Consider the following 20,380-nt stretch of genomic DNA (forward strand, 5'->3'; position numbering starts at 1 on the left):
GTCCTTTTGCTTTTGTTTATTGATTTCCTAATGTTATTTTCCACTCAATGCAAGTTACTCATGGGGATAAGCCCGATAAATAAGTCATGAATAATTAAGTCTTCTAAGTCAGTTCGCTCCATTAGTGCTGAGCCAATCACCTACTTAGTAAGAGATTTATTGAAGGTTCCTGTGAGGTTATTGGAATTCATTTACTGTCTGTACTTTCATGCTGTAATCAGAATCTTTAATAAATGCACCATAGGTCTTACTTTGCATAGGATGTAATTATCTCATCAGAATTGGAAACATATGCTTATTAATATATACTAAGTATGTATTTGATATCTGATATTAGACTTATACATAATGGATGTTATTCTCTGCTCCTACAATCTCAGTCTCAACCCTCATATTACCTACATTTGTTTTTCAGATCCTGGCCATCATCTCCATACTCTTCATCGTGCTTTCCACCATTGCATTGTCTCTGAACACTCTTCCAGAGTTACAAGCCACAGATGAATATGGCCATTCAACAGACAACCCACAACTGGCCCACGTGGAGGCTGTGTGTATCGCCTGGTTTACCATGGAGTACCTGCTTCGCTTCCTGTCCTCTCCCAACAAGTGGAAGTTTTTTAAAGGGCCTCTAAATGTCATCGACCTGCTGGCTATCCTGCCCTACTATGTCACTATCTTTCTGACAGAATCCAACAAAAGTGTGCTGCAATTTCAGAACGTCCGCCGCGTGGTTCAGATTTTTCGGATCATGCGTATCCTGCGTATTCTGAAGCTGGCACGCCACTCCACAGGCCTCCAGTCTCTGGGCTTTACCCTGAGGAGGAGTTACAACGAGCTGGGCCTCCTCATTCTCTTCTTGGCCATGGGCATCATGATTTTCTCCAGTCTGGTGTTTTTTGCCGAGAAAGACGAGGAGGATACAAAGTTTAAAAGCATTCCAGCTTCTTTCTGGTGGGCTACAATTACCATGACCACAGTTGGTTATGGAGACATTTACCCCAAAACTCTTCTGGGAAAGATTGTGGGTGGGTTGTGCTGTATAGCTGGAGTACTGGTGATTGCCCTGCCTATTCCCATTATTGTAAATAATTTCTCTGAATTCTATAAGGAGCAGAAGAGGCAGGAAAAAGCACTTAAAAGAAGAGAGGCCCTGGAAAGGGCAAAGAGAAACGGTAGCATTGTATCAATGAACTTGAAAGAGGCATTTGCTCGTAGTGCAGAACTGATGGATGTGGTTGTAGAGAAGAGTGAGAGGCCTCAGGACAACCACCTGTCTCCAAGTCGATGGAAATGGACCCCCAAGAGGGCTGCGTCAGAAACAAGCTCAAACCGTTCCTTCAACGCCCAAGAGTCAGGCTCTCCAAGCAAGGGCCGTGCTAACAGTCCGCAGCGGCTAAATGTTCAGACGCTAGAAGAGATGTACAACCAGATGGCAAAGACGCAGTCACAACCTAACCTCAATGCTAAAGACAGAGGCTCTCGAGTCAGCAAACAGAGGGATGAGATAGAAATGGGGGCCATCCAAGACCACCGACCACCGGTCCTTGGAACCAGAGAGGGGGTCGGGGACATGAAAAGCTTGTCCAGCATTGACAGCTACATAAGTTGTGCTACAGACTTCCAGGAGAATCCACGCTTCTCCCACAGTCCAGCAATCGAACTTGGTGTTCAGGAAGGCAACCAGTTCTCCCACAGTCCGATGGCTGCTTTGTCCCAGCATGCTGCCACGAAAACAGGCCACCAGCCCACTGGAGCACGTGAGCCTATGCTGACTTCTATGTCCGTCACAAAGCCTTCATGTGCAGAGAACGCGAGGAAATTCTTCTTTTCTGGCAACTCCTCAAAAAGCCTTATCCCTAAAGGAGGCTGTCACAGTGACGGGGAGTCAGGCCGGTCCCCATTCTCAGACAACTCAATCATGTCAGACCACTCCCTGTTGAGTCCTGAGGTGTCGGTCTACACAACTGCCAGCAGCAGGACACCACCAAAGTCTCCAGAAAACACAGCCCTGGCACCAACAGTCTTCACCTTCCATGACTCCTCCATCAGCAAATACATTGACGCTGATACAGATGATGATGAGCACCTTCGTGATAACTCTGATGCAAGTCCCTCGGAGCGTTTGTTGGCGGGGTCAAGCCCAAAACGCGTCAACATAAATTACCAGAGGGGCACCAACCATTTAGAAGCAGCCCAGAAAATGTTGGGCCAGAATTGTCTGTTTGAAGGGATTCGTGGGGTCGCTCAAGAGAACCATGTAGGACACGAGGTAGCACGTAGACCAAAGGTTGAGAGGGGGCGTCAAAATGCTTTGGATAAAAATCTCTGAGGTAAAAGTGGAGCAGAAACAAGCGGGAACCTGGGACCAGGGTGTAATACAAGCATTAGACAGACTGAAAACAGTCCAGAGCCAGAGACAAAGGAAGAGGGAGAGACAAGGGTCTCACTGAAATGTTCCACAAATACCTGAGCATGCCATTGGGCGATAGCCCCAATGCCATAATAAGGTGAATAGGTGTGATAAATACTCTGGGAGAAAAACATTTCAAAATTGGACGATGTCACTGCCCCTCCTTCAGCTCATTCCACACCCACAAAAAAAGGAGCACTCCTTGGTAGCCAAAAGCTCTCTTCAGAAATCCCCCTGGACGCAGGTGTGTCAGATAAATCCAGTGTTGGGGCTGAAACTGGTCTAACCCAACTGGATGATGTGCTTTCAGCAGCAGGGGGTTATTTATATGTTCTCCAGGAGGGAAACTATCCCAGCTCCTGACTGTCCCGTTACAGAGTCGGCTCATTATATAGTCACAGAGATACAGGAGAGGACCTAGAAGCCTATAAGCTACTTACTTGTGCCCTCCATTCCCAAACCTGGCCTTAGTCATTTACATTTGTTAGGATGTGATTATTTGTTTGTGCGTGCATGTGTGAGAGAGTGTGAATGCCAATGAGTGATGTAACTATAATTACTGTATACATACTCTTGAGATTGTCTTACCTGATTTATTTTTATATAGCTAAGAGAAAGCTCCTTATAGAAATATGTGATTTGCTAGTCTCCTGTGTCCTAATCATATGTGAAGAGTAATCCTGTATAAGGTTCAATGTCCTGACACAGAGGCTGCAGTTATCAGAGGCTTCAGCCTATCATCCATTACAATGCGCACCCCTTGAACAGTAGTTTCCTATTCCCTATATTACCATGTCTATCAAATCTCTGCCCGTTAATGTTGTCTTACCCGAGTGTTATCTTCAAGGTTAATAGCGGTGGACCAAGAATTTCTGATAAGGGCTAACATAAGAGCCACACATCATTTTCTTGATTGCTGCATAAAGTGCAAATTTACGAAGCATGTTCGTGCCCAACTGGCCAACACACAAAAACATAATAAGTTGCTTGTTCTTCATATCTAAAGAAATAGTTAAGTATGAGAAAATACTTTAATATATATCTATATATATATATAGATATATATATCTATATATACAGCTTACTGACAAGAAGTTTAGATTCCATTAATAGATGTTCAGCATGCATTGGCCTTCCTTTAACCAACACAATAGCAGCCAAAGAGATCTTGAAACTTCTGATAAAGGAAGCTACTGTTTGTGTACAATTTACCCGAAGCAGGACAGTTGTCCACCTCTACTATGATCCTCAAAGTGTCAAAATAAAGTCCAATAGCACTGAATATACCTAACCAGGATAACTTCACTGTAACTCAGCTGTAACATCAGAACTGAGCACACGCTCATTCCCACAGAAGACACGTACAGTTTTCGTAGACGATCTGCAGCATACATAGATATACTTAGTTCCCATGGTGACAGCGGTGCACCAATGGTTCGCTGGTTGGGGCAGGTTAGTCTGATTGCATGTAATGTGTGCTCATCATACAATACACAGACACACACAGGCGTGCATCCATTATGTCAACAGTATACACAGTAGTTACATGTTAGCAGAGCAACTGCTCACTGTGCACATTCATAACTGGTGTGTAAATGCAGAGTTAGGATCTGAGGACCTTGTACATTGTCATGTTTGTCTTAAATCTTTGTGACATCTCATAATTCAGCATACTATAAATGATATAAATGAGTTTGAGTTTCTTGGCTGGTAGGAACCCACAATGCATTCTCTTTTGTCTTTCTATATCACCACACTGCAAAGAGAAACAGTCTTATATTACATATATGTGTATGTTAGCACAGTGGAAAAAAAAAACTGCATAGTTGTTATACTGGTATCCAAAGTATGAACATGTTCTTCCTGTGAAGGGGAAGAGCATAAATTCCATTTGGAAGTAAGATAGAACAGCAACAAAATACATTTTACGAACACATTAAAGACACATCTTGATCATTTTCAGTGAAATATAAACATTGATTTTGTTTATGTCCATGAAAGACATTGTGGCATGAACAGAGTTACAAATACAGTTTCTCTCTCAACACCTGAACTTTTACAATCTCTTCCACTGCCAGCTCACCTTTTGGCACAAATACAACAGTAGAGGATGCTATCAAAGAAGTAGTTGCACTATTCCAAATGTTTGTTCGGAGTCAACGGAAGGTGGTTGACAAACATTTTTTTAGTACTGTGGTTAAGAGTCCTATCACAAGCCCTGATTCTATTTCCTGTTTTAATCACAGAGTTGAACCATTTCATGTTGCTCTCCCATGGTGAGGGAAGCCAGGGTGTGAAAGGAATAGCAATGACTGTGAGAGGCAGATGGAGCTGTGTGTGTGACTGCTGTAAAGGCAGGGCATTAGAGCAGCGTGGCAGCCATATAATGATGTAAAAGAATGAAGTGTTTCTGGGATGAACATAATCATGTTGGTGGGGAGTCCTGCTTTTGTTTTCTCTAAACTCCAGCTGTAGTGGTGGCTGTAAAATGCATCTGTAGCAGATTTAATTACCAAGAGAACGCTAACCATATGAGAAATGAACATTACTTTCACACACATTTAATTTTTGAAGTGGTGCTCCACTTACAGCTCAGGATAAAGGGATAGGAGGAGTGTTTTTATTTAGCAACAAAACTAATTCACAAATAATTACGCAAGGTTGGATGTTTTGGAGCCAGAGAAATTAATTTTATGCAGCTTTGTACTGTGACCTCGTTTATGTGCGCAAGTGAAATTAGTTATGATTATTCTTGGTTGAAAATAAAACCCAAGTGTTCAGAGGCAAAGTTCACAAAAAAGAATTGCAATCACATTCAAGAGGATTTCTAAAACATAAGCTATGGTGTCGTCTGTAAAGAGGTGTTCTAAAATGAAATCTTCATGCTAACTAGCTGAGTGCAGACAGTCTCTAGAAAAGTCTCCCCTAAAAAAACATGCTGTTAATAGTTGCTCCTTCATATTCATGCAAGATTTAATGTTTTCCCTGATATGAAAAAATATATGATTCTTCATATATTGTTGTGAGGTTGGAGTGCTATGGGTTCAATACCACAATGAAAAAATTACTTCTGTTTTGTTCAGATGAGATCAGAAGAACATTGGGGTCAGGTTTTTCTGATGAACTTTCTCTCTCTTACATGTTTATCTGTACCTCATGAAAAGTCAAGGCCAATGTATGCCAAACATTTCATCATGTTTTACCCTGTTACATCTGCACCGACGTCAAAAGGTTTTCAGATTTTGTTCTGACTGCATAACATCGTTTAAAAAACTCTAATGTAAAGGGCAGCCAGTTTATACAACCCTCTCCTGAAGCATCCTGTGAGCTCCGGTCCCATCATCTAGGTTTACTATATTACGGTAGTCAGGGACCATTATTCACTGGAATATCTCTCAAAAATGATGACAATCAATAGTTCATGAACAGGCAGCAAACACTACTGTAGAGAATAGAGATTATTCATTATGGGCACATAGTACACAAACGTACGGCCATGTGCATACACACACAGGTTGGTGAAATGTTGACATTAGTACAGGTATTTTCAGATTTCTGGCAGGTTAGGGCAAAGAAACACCAAGCATGATGTTGTGATTTGATACCTAGACTGCGATACTGTGATATGTTACCAACACAACACAAAAAAAACTAACAATTATTTTTACAAGTCATTCTTTGTTTTTCTTTTCTTGGGCACTTTACTCCCCTTCATTTTACAAGGGGCCCATTTAAATTTACACACTGACATCCCTGTGGAAAAACGCTTATATGAATCAAAGCACTAAACCATCATCTTTTATGGAGAAAACACAATCAAGTGATTTGTTTTATTTCTCATTTATTGATACAAACTAGGACAAAGAGCACAGATTCTCGTAGTTTTCCATTAAAAGACTCCCAATTGTACAGTAAACGCATTTAGCTGACATTTGGTTGTTGCACCTGCTGCTAAATTTAAGTGTAAAGAGTTTCAAGTCTTCTTCAGTTAGGCTTAGGGTTAGGTTTAGTTCCCCATAGGACCCTTTCAGGGACATGTGGTAGTTTGAAAAACCCAGTGAGATCCACTGCTTTAGTAGCCCAATTCCACACACTCGGAATCTATCACTGTATTCCAGGGTTGGGGTCTATTCAAGATGCCTTGATTAAGTAAAACTCACATCACACATGATACCATGAGATAAACCAGTATTAGAGCACGAGTCAAATTAAATCTAGAACAAAAAAAAAAAAAAAAATCTAAACTATATTTTTACTAAATTTTAAGTTCTCAATGGAATTGACCCCAACCTTGCCTAAGCCATCAGTCTTTGTAAAGTACACTGTTTCCAGGGAATTGAAAAAAAGATATTTGAACGACCCTTGCCAGCTCTTATATAATGTTGTTTGTAGGTCCCGAGGCTGTCTGTTTTGTAAAAAAAAAACAAAAAAACAAAATGAAACAAAACAAAAAAAAAACAAACAAACAAAACATTTTTACCTGTTGACTTTCTATGCTGTTGTTTCTGTATAAATGTTCTATTGTTCAGTGCATGTTGTAACTTTGGCGTTGTAACTGGTTGTGATTCACACAGAGCCAGTATTGGTCATGTTAAGAAAACATAAAGTGTCTCAATGTCCCAAGATATTTCTATTTCTTAAGAAAAGCAACATTTCCCTTTGTTGACTCAAAATGAAATAAATCAGATCACTTTACATTTTGATTAGGAATCACTGACTTTTATTTTTACATTTTTTGAATTGCAGGAGAAAGGAACTTGTTTTGTGGAGTAACACATAGAAGATCTGTTATATTCTCAGGAATATACAAGCGTAATTATGAGAGTCAGAAGTTGTTCTTGGAAAATATGTAAAGGATGGGGTCTAACAGAAGGGAGGAGGAGGTCAGATGACGAGAAAGCTGAGGGCTGTTGGGCCTGAGCAGACTTCCTGTCTACCCCCCCAAGTCTCCACACACCTCTGCAAGCAGGAGGGAGAAGGGAAGGCTGGTCAGTGCCCACAAGAGTCCTCCTTCATTCATGTGATGAGCAATGTTGCCATCTAGTGGTTGTTCTCTTTGTTACAGGACTTAGATCTGCCTGATATCAGTGCAAAGCACACAATTCAATCTTGTATAAAAGAGCAGTGTTTTAAGTGCTGAGCTTTCAGCAGATGCCAGGGCCTCCACCTGGTGCATACCTTTTTGTGTTTTTCAACAATCTATACAATACAAAGATTTTGCAAGCTAAAACCATGTTTCCTCTCCTAACAATTAAATGACAGAAAAAATATTTGTCCAGCCATGTGGCTTTGCAGGCGTGCCATACAGTAAATGGGACAGGGTTATCTTAATAAAAATTACAAATGATCAGTAAGTGCATCCTTAGAAAAACTGTTGTGAAATCTACTTTCCATTCTGTTTTTGTGCCGTGATTTTAGATAAGAAGTGTTATTACTCTGAAGTCTGAATGGTAAATATGAAGTCACATGCAGTAGCCCGTTAGCTTAATGGAAACAGCCAACCTGACTCTGCGGGGCATAAATTATAATTAATGGTGCTGATTCAGAAAGATAATATGAGTAATAAAAATGAAATGAGTTGTAAAAAGAATAAACTTTAATATAACCACCGGGAGCACATACTATGCATGCACTCATGCGAATACAATGGCATGCAGCGAAGTAGAAAGAATGAGAGGTTAGTGCCGGCGCTGCACAGTAAGGACTTTTTGGGGCTCGATTCTGGGGCCTGGGGCCTGGGTCCTAACCTCTGTGTATTCTGGCTTCCTTCCTTCCAGTCCCCATGTGTGACTCTAAATTGTCTGTAGGCGTAAATGTGTTGTCTCTGCTCGTCAGCCCTGTGAATGACCGGCTGAGCTGTCCAAGGTGAAGTTCCATTAAAGGGCAAAAAAAAAATAAAATCAATAATAAAAAAAAAATACTGGTAAATTAAAACATTTCTAATGCAATAGTTACTTTCCTTGGTAACGAGTTACTTTTATAATGCTGCAACTTAGCTATTAACTCAATTTTTCTTGAGAGAAGTAACTAGTCACAATAACTAATGACTTTTCGCCCAACATTGGTGGACGGTGTCACCGCCTCTCATGTGGAGGACCGGGTTTATTTTCATTTATTTAACCCTAAATAAAAGAATTTGGATTTGATAAATGTGAGTACGATTTAACCCAGTTTCCAGTCTGGGTGCTAAGATAAGTTAACCAGCTGCCTGCAGGTTCATCACATTTGTTGTGCAGACGTGAGAGCGGAATAAATCTTCGAACCAAAGTCGACAACAAAATGCTGAGTTCCTACTGTGGGGACACAGTAGGAACCAGAAAACAGGTATCTCATTAGGGAGTGTTTCACTTCCGAAGAAGCGTGTTGCCAAGAGTGTATAGTTCAGAAGCAGATTTTCTTATTATTGTCATTATTTCATTACTTTTCATCATCATATCTGCTTAAGAATAAGAGATGTGCGTGACGGATGGGTAATACTGGGCGTGATTTGATTGTCTCCTGTGACACATGCTGTTTTTAGCTGATATTTTAACTGTGCCACAGGGACGGAGAGGTCACTCTTTATTCATATGGTGATCTTCAAGCTAATTTCATGGCTGAATAAGCTCTAAGCTGAGTTTAAAAACAAACACTTTATCTGGCTGTTATGGTCATTGCATTTTCTGAATAACACAAGCTCAATTAAATGTAAGTCTTTGCGAAAGAAAACAAGCAGTAAGTTCTGCTGCGCCCGTGTTATAATGCAAGGAAACATGTCAGCTTATGTTGTTGTGAGCCACATTCTGCAGTCTCATACTGTTCTTACCTGGCCTGGACATTTTCCTCTCTGTCTCTGGCACAGTGTTTCTGTCCAGCAGCACCTGCAGGCGGCTGGCACTCCCTCAGGCGCTGCGGGCCCACCCCGATATTCAGTTTGCCATACTCTTTCACCAGTAAGGACCGATAACTCGGCCTCACATAAGGACCCTGTGAGCAAACAAGGCCGGCTGTGTTCACCTAGAAAACAGGAACGTGATATACAATAAGAAGCCTTCTTGGAACTTAATTAACAATGCAGAGATTTACAGTGTATATTCATAATCTCCTTAAGTTCTCATTCGATATGATTCTGACTACAGCAGGGGAGCTGGATGGGACCAAACCTTATCCTTTAATGGTGCTTCCTCGCTGAACACCGAATCAAATTTGACTTCACTGCGTCACCTTTACCACAAATTACCTCCGAGTCACTGATATGTCCTTTCATCCAAGCTGTTGGTTGACGTTCATATAACTTCCTAGTTTCACTTTGTCATCAGATAAAGAGGTTTAAATAAGCAAATTAATTTTCAACACTTACTAATTACTTTCCAGGTTGCAACTGATTTGCTTCTGTTTCCCATAATGGAAACTGACAGTCAACAGTTAAATGATTGGTGTTTTATATCGTTTACGGGGGCTGTGATTGGAGCTAGTAGATCGGAAAGTTTCACGTGTACAGTAAGTCAAAGCTGTGAACCATAAAAGGTTTCCTACAATGACCTTCAAACTTGAAGAATTAGCTGGAATGAAATCTTGCGCATGTTGCTTTCCTCAGTAATGATGAAAATGCAAACATCCACAGCTTACAGTTAAAGTGGTTTTACTGGGAGCTTAGATATTTCTAATCCAGGAGGAGAGTCTTTAAATGAACCAAGGATGGAGGCTGAGGGCCACAGAGGGAGAGCACTCATCCAACACTGGCAGCAGGACACAAACCATCACAGGTCGCAGGTGTGAAGTCCAAGCCATTTTTTTTCCCACAACATCAAGACCACCAGAAACCTCAAATTAGATCAAAATGATTTTTTTAATGGACCTCCAAATGATGTTGCTGGATGTGATTTATTTCATCCTACGCAACTCTGTGCGGATCATCATGCGCCCACGTACCAAGCCGATTGACGGCGAGCTGGTGCTGATCACTGGAGCTGGTGGCGGCCTGGGTCGCCTCTTTGCTCAGGAATTCAGCAAGCACGGAGCAGACGTGGTGTTATGGGACATCAGCAGCAGTTCCAATGAGCAGACAGCCAAGCTGGTGCGTGAGATGGGGGGCAAGGCGTACACCTACACGGTGGATGTGACCAACCGGGAGGAAGTGTATCGCAGCGCCGATCTTGTCAGAAAGGACCTGGGCCGAGATGTCACCATACTGGTGAACAATGCTGGAGTGGTGGCCGGGGAGCAGATGCTCGACTGTCCGGACGAACTGATGGAAAGGACGATGAAAGTCAACTGCCATGCCCTTTTCTGGGTGAGAACTCTTAACTCAATGTGGCATTGGCGTATGAAGTAAAAGAAAAGAAGAGAACTGATTTGTATGCCACCTTCAGTATTTGAAACTAAACTCATTTAAATTATTATATTTTTAGATATCTCTCTCTCTCTCATTTGGATTATTTTCTATGAAATACAGCATGGATGCAATGGGATTTTTTTCTAAAATTGTTTTGCTGAATCAATTCATTGAGAAGAAAATTTGCCTCTGGAGTTTTTCCTAATCATCCACATTTACAGATTTACAGTAGCTGATGCTATGATGACAAAGAAATATTCCAAACAAATTGGCAGTGGACCACCTGTACTGAAGCATAATTATTAGTGCAGTCATGAGGGAAAACATAGAAACCTATTTGTATAAGACTGACTCAAATTTGAAAAGCTGGCTTGAGCATTGGAATTGCAAAATGTAAAAGTTACGATGTGAAACAGTAGGTTATTGTGTGTTGCGACACGTGGCATGTAAAATGCATTCGGTTTATCCCCTTCACACTATGGACCATAGGATTCCCACATAAATCCTCTTAATGTGAAGCTGCTCGTGCGACATAAGCTTTCCCGATATTGAGCAATATTTAAGTCACCACAAGTCATATGAACGTCGCACGGCGCGCGGCCTCGTAACTTACTGCAAAATAACAATGTGTGTGTTTCTCAGACAGTGAAGGCCTTCCTCCCCCAGATGAAGGCCCACAATCACGGACACATCGTGACCATTGCCAGCGTCCTTGGCCTCTTCAGCACGGCTTGTGTGGAGGTAAACCACGGAGGGAACACATCTCTGCGACACTAAGAGATATGACAGCTTTACAGATACACCCTTAAACACAACTCTCAGCGGAGGCCTACAAATCCTGAAACAACCTTAAATTGCCTATCGCACTCTGACAGGGTTTTTGAAAAATGGAAATAACAGTTCACTGCAAACTCTCCCGCGTTTCTTGTCTGATTTTTGACAGGATTACTGTGCCAGTAAGTTTGCTGCAGTGGGCTTTCACGAGTCTCTGGCCCATGAGTTGCTGGCTGAGGAGGTTGAAGGAGTGAAGACCACTCTGGTGTGTCCCTACATCGTCGACACCGGCATGTTCGAAGGCTGCAAGATACGGTACGGAGTCAGCGTAGTCAACCACAGTTTGCTTCAGTAGTTCCTCTGGGTGGACTGACTGACTGACTGAACAGAAGTTGAAACTATTATTAGAATAAAAGACAGATATCGAGCAGCATCTGTATTTCAAATTGAAGATACTCTGCTAACAAACATACATCACAATACAACATTCATCTAACCATTGTGACAATTTACTAAAATACTGCAAGTGACTGAAAAAACCAACGCCATCAGCTGTGGACTCTGTCATAGGAGCAGCAGCTACACCTACTTCACTGATGTCCCACTCTGATTGATAATGCTTTGGTGCCACTGTTAGGGAGGAAATGGAACTGCTCCTGCCTCCTCTGGAGCCTCAGTACTGTGTTGAGCAGGCCATGAACGCCATCCTGATAGACCAACCCCTGGTCTGCATCCCCCGCCTCACCTACCTGCCTTTCCTCTCCAGAGCGTGAGTACAAAGTCGCATCATCACATTTATTAAAAACCAGAAATACATCGATTTCTGAACACTATTCTGCTCTATTGTCACATGTTTAATTGCGCACGCTCCTTTTCAGGTTGCTGCCATGGGAATCCAATGTGGTTGTATATCGCTTCATGGGCTCCGACAAGTGCATGTACCCCTTTATTGATACCATGAGGAAACAAGTGACTAATAGCTCCATTACGGCTGCATAGTCATATTTAAGTACATTTAGAACAACTTTGGGGGGTAAAAACATACAGTTTTATTAGAATAAGGGTTAACAGTTTTTCATGGAAAAAAAAAAAGTTTCTGCCTGCATGACTAGCAGTGGCTGAAATGGTTAGCAACATCCAGGATTCAGTCACAACATAAGGAAAGTCAATAGCTGCCAAACAGAAGGGACTTTAGATTTTATAACTGATCTTTCTGAAGTCTGTACTCGATGACTACTCAGCCAAGTGTTCATCTGCACACCGAAAAGATTTCAATGTTCAGTGAAGTTCAAAATCCTTTCCAAACATTTTCACCACAAAGCTGTAAAGTGACAGAGCAGTGATTAAATCCTGGATCCATCAAAATAGAGATGGGCATGTTTACAAAAAATATAATGACAGAAAACTACTGCTGTAAACAGAGCAAATAAAGTGTTTCACTCTTTAACTGCGGAGGATAAGCAAATAAACTAAAAAAGAGGTGAATTTGAAATGCTCGAACTTTGGAGTCAGCACTCTCTTTCTTCGTGAGGTCCATATTAAAAACATTGAGTTCCTGTCTCAAATGAATCCACTGAAAGTGTGCTCACATATATTATACTGGCCAACACAGGGAACTGACCAGACGATGCTGCAGCAAAGGTTGAGGCTGGTTTAGCTTTGGTAACTTCTCATGTTAGCTTTTACTCAGACATTGCTTAGTACTATGGTTTGGTGGGTATTTTATAAATGTTGACACAATGCGACTATATCATTAAAATATGATGATACCAAGGAGAGCTGGTAAATTATAAGATCAAATCACCCAGCCTTTGATTATCTACATACTCACCCACTGATAGATAAAGCAACAAACAAGATAACGGAAAGTGTTTGTTTTGTGCATGAAAGCACATTTAATTACCATGTGGAGCAGGGGTGGGGGCGGGGATCGGGGGGCTGACATAAGGGAGGGAACAGGAGTATCAACAGGGAAACATCCCTGCCACACGCGGCAGAGACAATATCACATTACATAACACGCAACATTTAGTCACAAATTCTTCCCACCCCTACATGGTAATGTTGATAACACTTCACTTGTGGTTGTTGATATAAAGCACTCTAGGAAAATCAACAGAGGTTCACCAGCTGCACCCTAGACAAAGACGATGTCCAATCCGGAACACCAAAACGATTAATAAACCATTTCAGCAGGGGATAAAACATAAAACACTTAAAAACAAGAGTTCGCAGGTCTCACAGAGAGTAAACAAGTCCTAGCAAAAGAGAAGAGCTCACAGTTATTCCCCCCCGCCAAGTAAACTCCAAACTCGTTGACTAGGATGCAGCTATGTTTTCCTACAAAGCAAAAAAATAAATAATGTGAACAATTAAATGACGTCAAGGAGAAGAAACTATGTTACCTATCAGTCTTGTTTAACTGTGAACAATGTGTATGAATTTTAGAGCCTGTGGAGCCCAAGGCTTTCTGAAGAAATCTAAAACTGACAAAGAACACAGTGTCTGAGTTTTCTCTAGTGCTTTTACCAGACAACCTGATCAGCTAAACAGTGCCATCCAGGGTCTGTGCCAATGTGCTTGAGTTAGCCTGTTTGATGTGCATGTCACCTTCGATTTCCTGCTTGCCACACCTGTGAAAAATAGGTTAAATTTAGTGTCACTGTCTACATGTTAAATCAGTGTGAAAGTACTTCTGCAGGTAAAAAAGAGGTATAAAACTAAGTCTTTCAATACAACTTAAACGTGGTTGGAGATTCAGATGAGTTTTACTAATTGCAGCTAATCTAGCCTAAAGCCACCAGTCTACAAGTGACGGTGACAAGAAGTAGCTACAGAGCAACTCACTTCCATATTTTTACAGAATTTCAACAGAGTGTCTTTGGTTAAGTTCTAATAAGCTTGACTGACCCCTTTCAAACTGATTAAAATGCCTTTCAGGTTGAGGCACTCATAACTTAAGATGTAGTTTTAATACGATGGAGTTGCTATTACACATAACAGTTTAGTACAAACACATATTGGTGGCTAGAAAGATTGTGTTGTAGCTTACCCAGAGACTGGTCCATTTCCTGTCCTTTCATTTGACTGCTGGTCCAACTCTGATAGCAATTTCAGTATATTCAGTGCAGCCTGCAAAAGGTGAAATATTAAAGTTACTGCAGTTGTCAGTTGAGCGAAGTATGTGCTGCTGCTTAGTTCTGCTTGCTAGTTGAATGTGATGAAAAAACCAGGACAACACATTTTGTAGATGTTGAAAGGCTCACCATATCATGACAAGACTCTACATCTTTCCCAATCCCATGACTGATGAGTGGTGGCTGGGAGGAGCAGTTAATCAGTGACACAAATTCATTCTTATTGTTTTTGGGGAAATCTTTGTATTCCACCTGCAAGCAAATTAAATATTTCTGTGAGCTGTCATTTAGTCTAAAGTGCATGCACACAAATCACAGCGGAGCAAGCTCTTGGTTACCTGTAGGCCTTGCACAGATGCAAGATAGCCAAGCTGTTCTGAAGGCCTGGTGAGGGGTCCGTGGGGAAGTTGGTTCAGGTTATTTTTGTTCTTTAGGATAGTCTCAGCAGTCAGAGATGTCCCTGCATAAAGCAGCTCGTTTGCAATCATGGCAGTGATCGTGGCTTTGCCAGGGTTAGGGATAGCTCGGCTGTAGTCCTTGGCCTGGGATCCCTGGCAGGCCCCGACTGCTTGAGCCACTTCAGGAACCATGGGCAGGATACCTGCAGGCAGCTGCTGGTGACTCAGATAAGGCAGCCGGTAGTCCTCCTCCTTAGGACCTTCAAAGGCAAAGTGCATTTATTAAAATTAGTAGATAACTAATAAGAACATTTTTAAAAAACCACATCAAAAATCGGTGACAAGCACCAAACAAGGAAAAAACAAGAAAAAAGAAAAACGTTTACCTAATGCCACCTCGTCTACAGAGCCAGGTTCAAAGAAGGTCACTTTGCGCCCATCGCCAGCTTTTTTCACAGGAGTCTAAGAATTAAACACAATAAACGTAAATGGAAGTTTAACACAGGACACATTATGTGTGCCTTGTCAACAATATTTGCCTGATAAAGGTCTGGTGGTACCTTTTCCTCGGTTTTGAGTGCCGGTTTAGGGGGCTGAGGCTGAGGCACTTTGTATCCTAAAAGCTCCAGCATTTTCTCTGCTGCATTCCTTTTGGCCACCTTCTTGCTGGGCCCCATTCCCTCTGCAGACTGGCCACACACGGTCACCTGGACCACATAAAGTGCAACATGCGAAGAAGTGAATAGTAGAGAAATCAACATGCGAATGCTGAGGAAGACGGAGCTATAAACTGCATACATTATTCCAGCCTCACGCCAACAGCACTGTTGACTAACCTGCATGACAAACTCTCTGCGCCGTGGTAGTCCTCTCTCCGTCACCATGCTGTACTCTGGTTCCTTCTCCTTTTTGGCCTGCTGGATCTGAGCCAGGCGGCTGATAGGATTCATACCCTGACCGTACTCTGGACTGGTCTGCAGCTGTTGGTGTGACAAGATTGATCATTAGTTGCTCAACAGTCTTTAGATCTGTATTAAACAGCCTCATTCCACCCGACTGATTGCATCACCTTGATGATGGACTTGGTTTTCTTTTTGATGCGTGGCAGCGTTTTTTCCACACTGGGTATATGAGGCAGCCTCTTCAACTCCCTCAGCACTGCTGCAGCTGCCAGCTTCTTGGCAATCTTTTTACTCTTTCCCTCGCCCTCACCCGTGAATTCCCCAACTGTGACACGCACTACAAAGCTTTTCATGTGTGGAGGGCCTTCTTCCTTTAAAACCTGGGAAACAGCTTTCTCAAATTAGGGATAGCAAAGCACTGATGTTCTATAAATGAACTGGATAAAAAACTGGGCTAAGTCGTGCATGTGATCCACATACAGTAAGGAAAGCATGTATTTGGTCAACTACCTGTTTACCAAAGTTTTCTGTGTACCATTCAATTTGAAATAACAATAATAAATAATTAAAGCCTTGCTCAATATAGAAAAAAATGTGTCAGATATTGAGCTATGTAGTGCCCCAATTATAAGGGTTCAAAACTAATTGGACAACTGGGCTGTGCTGAGGCAAAGAGAATGTATAGCTGTCCAGATATTTGCCATCTGAGCTGTATTTTATTGAAATAATGTCTATTATCAACTTAGAGAAAAATAAATGTAGAAATCACCTCAAAGTTGACTGGTAAATTGCGCTTAAGTGCAATTTCAAATACTTGACTGATTTCTGATTTGTTGAGATTTTCTTCCTCCTGCTCTCCGTTCATCTATCAAGAGAAGAATGCATTTTACAAAAATAGCCATACACTTTCGATTATTGGAAAAAATTATGCACAAAAAGAACCATTTTATGTTAAATATAAATTTCTTTTCTCACCACTGGCAACTGTTGCAGTATTGGTTCTTTCTGCAGCACTTTCAGGGCCTTGGCAGCAGCGTCATGTTTGGCTAATTGCCGTGTGCGTCCCTTCCCTATAAACTGCTGGCCTCCGATGGAGAGCTCCATGTGGTATAACATTGGTCCCACTGGAGGAAATGGGTAGTAGTACCTAGATACACGAGAAAGCTCATTTTTCCATCTCATACGAAGAATTAATGAAACTATAGAAAGACCTGGAACGAAAGGTTGAATGTTCTCATTTAATTTCCAAATAAAGGAAACTCACTGTTGCATAGAGCGCTGGTAAGGCCCTGGAGCCCGGACGCTGTAGTTGAAGTTTGGCGGTCTCATTCCCGGGTATGGGTCAATAGGTTTATACATAGGCTTTTTACCAAGCTTCATACAAAGTGCATTCAGCTCCATCATGTGTGTCATGCCATCAGCTATAAAATAAACGTATGCAAAATAGAAATGAACAAACCCCTTTTCTACAAAGCATCATATAAAGCTCAAGTAAGACACTGAGACAGTGGGAACAGCCCACCTGGGTTCTTGCCTGTATTACGGGGAGTCCTGATGGTGGGCTTGGGTAGTGTGGTTTCAGAGAGGGCAGAAGCAGCAGCTGAATGCTGGGCTTTCTTGATGCTTGTCCCCTCTGCTTCCCAGTGTTGATCTCCCAATGTCAGCCTTACTGAGAAAATCTGACACAGAACAGATTCTCAATGAATTACATCACCTAAAAAGTAAGCGGCCAGCAAAGATTAAATCTTGTCATACATTTGTTAATGTTATTTCTCAACATACCTTGGAGTGAGCTGGTCCTTGCTCACAAAGCAGCTTATACTCAGGTTGGATCTTGTTGAAACGGGCTAACTCATTCACCAAACACATGGGGGTCTTCTCTTTAGGGTTTGCCATGTTAGATACTACAACACAAACACATCCAAAATGCTCCAACTAAGCACATATGTGTAAAAACACAGCTATTCTTTATAAAATCTGGGGGAAAGCACAGTCTTCAGAGAAGGAGATACAACAACTTGATGATTATTTCAAAAAAGTTATATAATATTGGAAATATTTCAAGGGGAGGATATTCACAATGCTACATTTATAAAAACTGAGTAAAAAAAAAACACAAATAAAAACATTGCACGCGGCATTTACAACCACCACTCAATGGGTTAAACAAAAAAATACCAATTTACTGTTCATCCAAACTAAAATCTAAATTAAAAAGAAAAAAAAAAATCTTTCTGTCCAAACAGACCTGTGGTGGTGCTGTAGGGAGTGGCTGAGCCCGCAGGGAGAGCAGAGCTCCTGATGGGCTGGCTGGCGCTCTCTGAGGGCAAAGTGCCCGAGGCACAGGGGATGCTGTAGCCAGGCTGTGGCTGCCCCAGCTGCAGTGGGGCAGGAGCAGCAGGAATGGGGCTAGCTGGACATTGAAACTGGAGCTGCGACATCCCTGTTGGTCTAGCTTAGTATGCTGTGGTCAAGATAAGAAATTTTCTGTGCCGCAATGTTGAATGCTTGAGTTGGAGGAACTGCTGCTTGAGGAGGTCCCAATGTAAACTCTGCCTGAAGGGAAAGAAAAAATACAGCAGTTTTTACAAAAAAGGGGGGTAAGTTACAATATTTCTATGAATCCCATCTACCCCCCCCCCTTGCGTCTACAACCACATTTATATGTCTATATCTATGGACTACACAGTGAATGCACTTTGATTATTGGAATAAAATGATGCAGAGATGGGGAGAACATCGGCAATCAAGACAGAGAGGCCTCTGCTGGTGGGATCAGGTTTCTAACCAGCACCTTGCTGCTGTGAAACAACAATGCTCCCCACTGGGCCCACTGCGCTTCTGCAAGCTCAGTTTTCTTTCGACCTTGGTACTTTGCAACTGAAATCATTATCAAAAATACTAAACTAATACTAAGACTGTTTGTAATTGTTTAAAATAAAGTGGGAACCATCAAGTGCAATGAATATCTAGACTGAATATCTAGACAGTCCAGAAAAAAACAAACCTGTAAGCTAAATGGGAAAAATACTAAATTTATGTTTCAGTGTTGCTCTGGTTTCTTCTTTTTACTAACTACTAAAAAAAAAAACACTAAGGTAATAGTAAGAAGATTCAAAATGACCTCAGTTGCTGCACAATAGGTTTTACATATTAATTTTCCTTCTGACAGAAACGCAAGGCCATATGATAAATCTGCTTAGCTGGCCTTTACAAATGTTTATAAACTTTGCATTAAACATGAGTTAAGGTATTTAAAGACAATGCACACTTTGTTGATAAAGGACAAATCGACACAGCAGTGATTTGCACAGTGTGTCTACTGAGTCAGTTCATCGTGTGAAGATTAAAAGGTCGGCCTCATATATCAGTCACAGCCGACAAGGACAATCAAACAATGCAGCCAGATGTGTGTCAGCAACAACACTGCATGTTGTGTGTCTGCAGAGACACCACCCGCACTGACAGCCGAGATTGAACGGCTTCCTCACAAACATCAACAAACATCCAAAACCCCGAATATCCTTTTGGTCTCATCAATCACAGTCAGGGTTGGGATGTGTCGGTCCCTGACTGGGTGTTGGAGGAGCCATTACAGCCTTTGCTAACCGTGATCGAACAATTTAAAGTAAAATGCGCTGATTTTACAACGTGCATTCCGCTGAATAATATTTTCCTGACAACATGCACAAACTTGTCAAGGCAATGTTAACTCAAATTTTAGCTTGTTTTAATAACCGCTGCAACCCACCGAGCTAGCTAGCTGGTGCAAAACACGAAGAACAGACCGCTGGACGTTTAACTCTCGCTTCGCTTGACTTTTATTACCAAACGGTTTCACCATCTCAATGAAGGATTCACTGCCGATGTGACATTACCCGGCTCTCAGCCGAGCCAGGCCGCCGGGTGACTCTTACGGGCTTTCTCCCCGACGAACACGTTAGCTAGCGGGCTTCCTGGCTACAGTGGTCGGGCTGGAGAGAAATCATGAGACAGCCTCTGCAGAAACGGACTCCTTCACTCATACAACAAAACAAAACTGTGACAACTGTGTTTCCAGGCCGATGAGCTTTCAGGTGACAGACTGCATTACCTGACATGAGTTTACTGAGTGAATCCGGGACGTGTCTCTCATTAATTCCCGTGAGTCTGGACACAGCCGGTGAAACTGCTAGCTAGCTTAAAAAGCCCCGTGCAGTCACAGCGCGGAATAAGCCTCACCTCGGCCGTCCCTTCGTTCAATTTTTAGTTACTCCATGGGACTCGGCAGTTTGACAACGTATCCTTTCGTCTGTGGCCGGGTTCAGGGGTCAGTCCGTGTTATTTTGGTGTCAAAATGCGGGCGGTGAGGAGGTGGGCATTGGGAAGACACGGCAAACACTAAAGAGAATGGCCCAGTCTTGGTTCTCTCCTCAGGAAGTGACGTCCCCAGACAGGAAGTA

The 20,380-nt window shown here is 42.0% G+C and overlaps 3 protein-coding genes across 5 annotated transcripts in view; 2 read left to right on the forward strand and 1 right to left on the reverse strand.

Annotated features, from left to right (window-relative positions):
- The window catches only part of kcnb1 (potassium voltage-gated channel, Shab-related subfamily, member 1), a 30,792-nt gene extending 23,676 nt beyond the window's left edge, over positions 1–7,116 (forward strand). For both annotated transcript variants that reach the window (XM_029502856.1, XM_029502855.1), the window contains exon 3: positions 416–7,116. In XM_029502856.1, coding sequence (XP_029358716.1) covers positions 416–2,332 — 1,917 coding nt within the window. In that variant the 3' untranslated portion in view covers positions 2,333–7,116. The remainder of the gene's footprint in view (positions 1–415) is intronic.
- A 3,116-nt stretch (positions 7,117–10,232) lies between these two features.
- rdh20 (retinol dehydrogenase 20) lies at positions 10,233–12,500 on the forward strand. Its single transcript, XM_029502916.1, has 5 exons — positions 10,233–10,685; positions 11,370–11,468; positions 11,671–11,816; positions 12,139–12,270; positions 12,380–12,500. The coding sequence occupies exons 1-5, from the start codon at positions 10,233–10,235 to the stop codon at positions 12,498–12,500; spliced, it is 951 nt and encodes a 316-aa protein (XP_029358776.1).
- A 76-nt stretch (positions 12,501–12,576) lies between these two features.
- Positions 12,577–20,336, reverse strand: stau1 (staufen double-stranded RNA binding protein 1). 2 transcript variants are annotated; one of them, XM_029501672.1, is made up of 15 exons: positions 20,160–20,336; positions 18,187–18,494; positions 17,721–17,842; positions 17,461–17,617; positions 17,203–17,359; positions 16,914–17,085; positions 16,708–16,803; positions 16,106–16,318; positions 15,873–16,016; positions 15,597–15,743; positions 15,423–15,498; positions 14,977–15,296; positions 14,768–14,890; positions 14,554–14,633; positions 12,577–14,134 (listed from the first exon to the last, which is right to left on the reverse strand). In XM_029501672.1, the coding sequence occupies exons 2-15, from the start codon at positions 18,377–18,379 to the stop codon at positions 14,047–14,049; spliced, it is 2,088 nt and encodes a 695-aa protein (XP_029357532.1). In that variant the 5' UTR covers positions 18,380–18,494; positions 20,160–20,336; the 3' UTR covers positions 12,577–14,046. The 2 variants fall into 2 exon arrangements, with proteins under 2 accessions (XP_029357532.1, XP_029357533.1); XM_029501673.1 differs by having other exon boundaries at positions 12,578–14,134; positions 17,473–17,617.
- Between the last annotated feature and the right edge of the window lie 44 nt (positions 20,337–20,380).

Source organism: Echeneis naucrates, chromosome 5 (genome assembly GCF_900963305.1).
Source record: "Echeneis naucrates chromosome 5, fEcheNa1.1, whole genome shotgun sequence".
Taxonomy (NCBI): Eukaryota; Metazoa; Chordata; class Actinopteri; order Carangiformes; family Echeneidae; genus Echeneis; species Echeneis naucrates.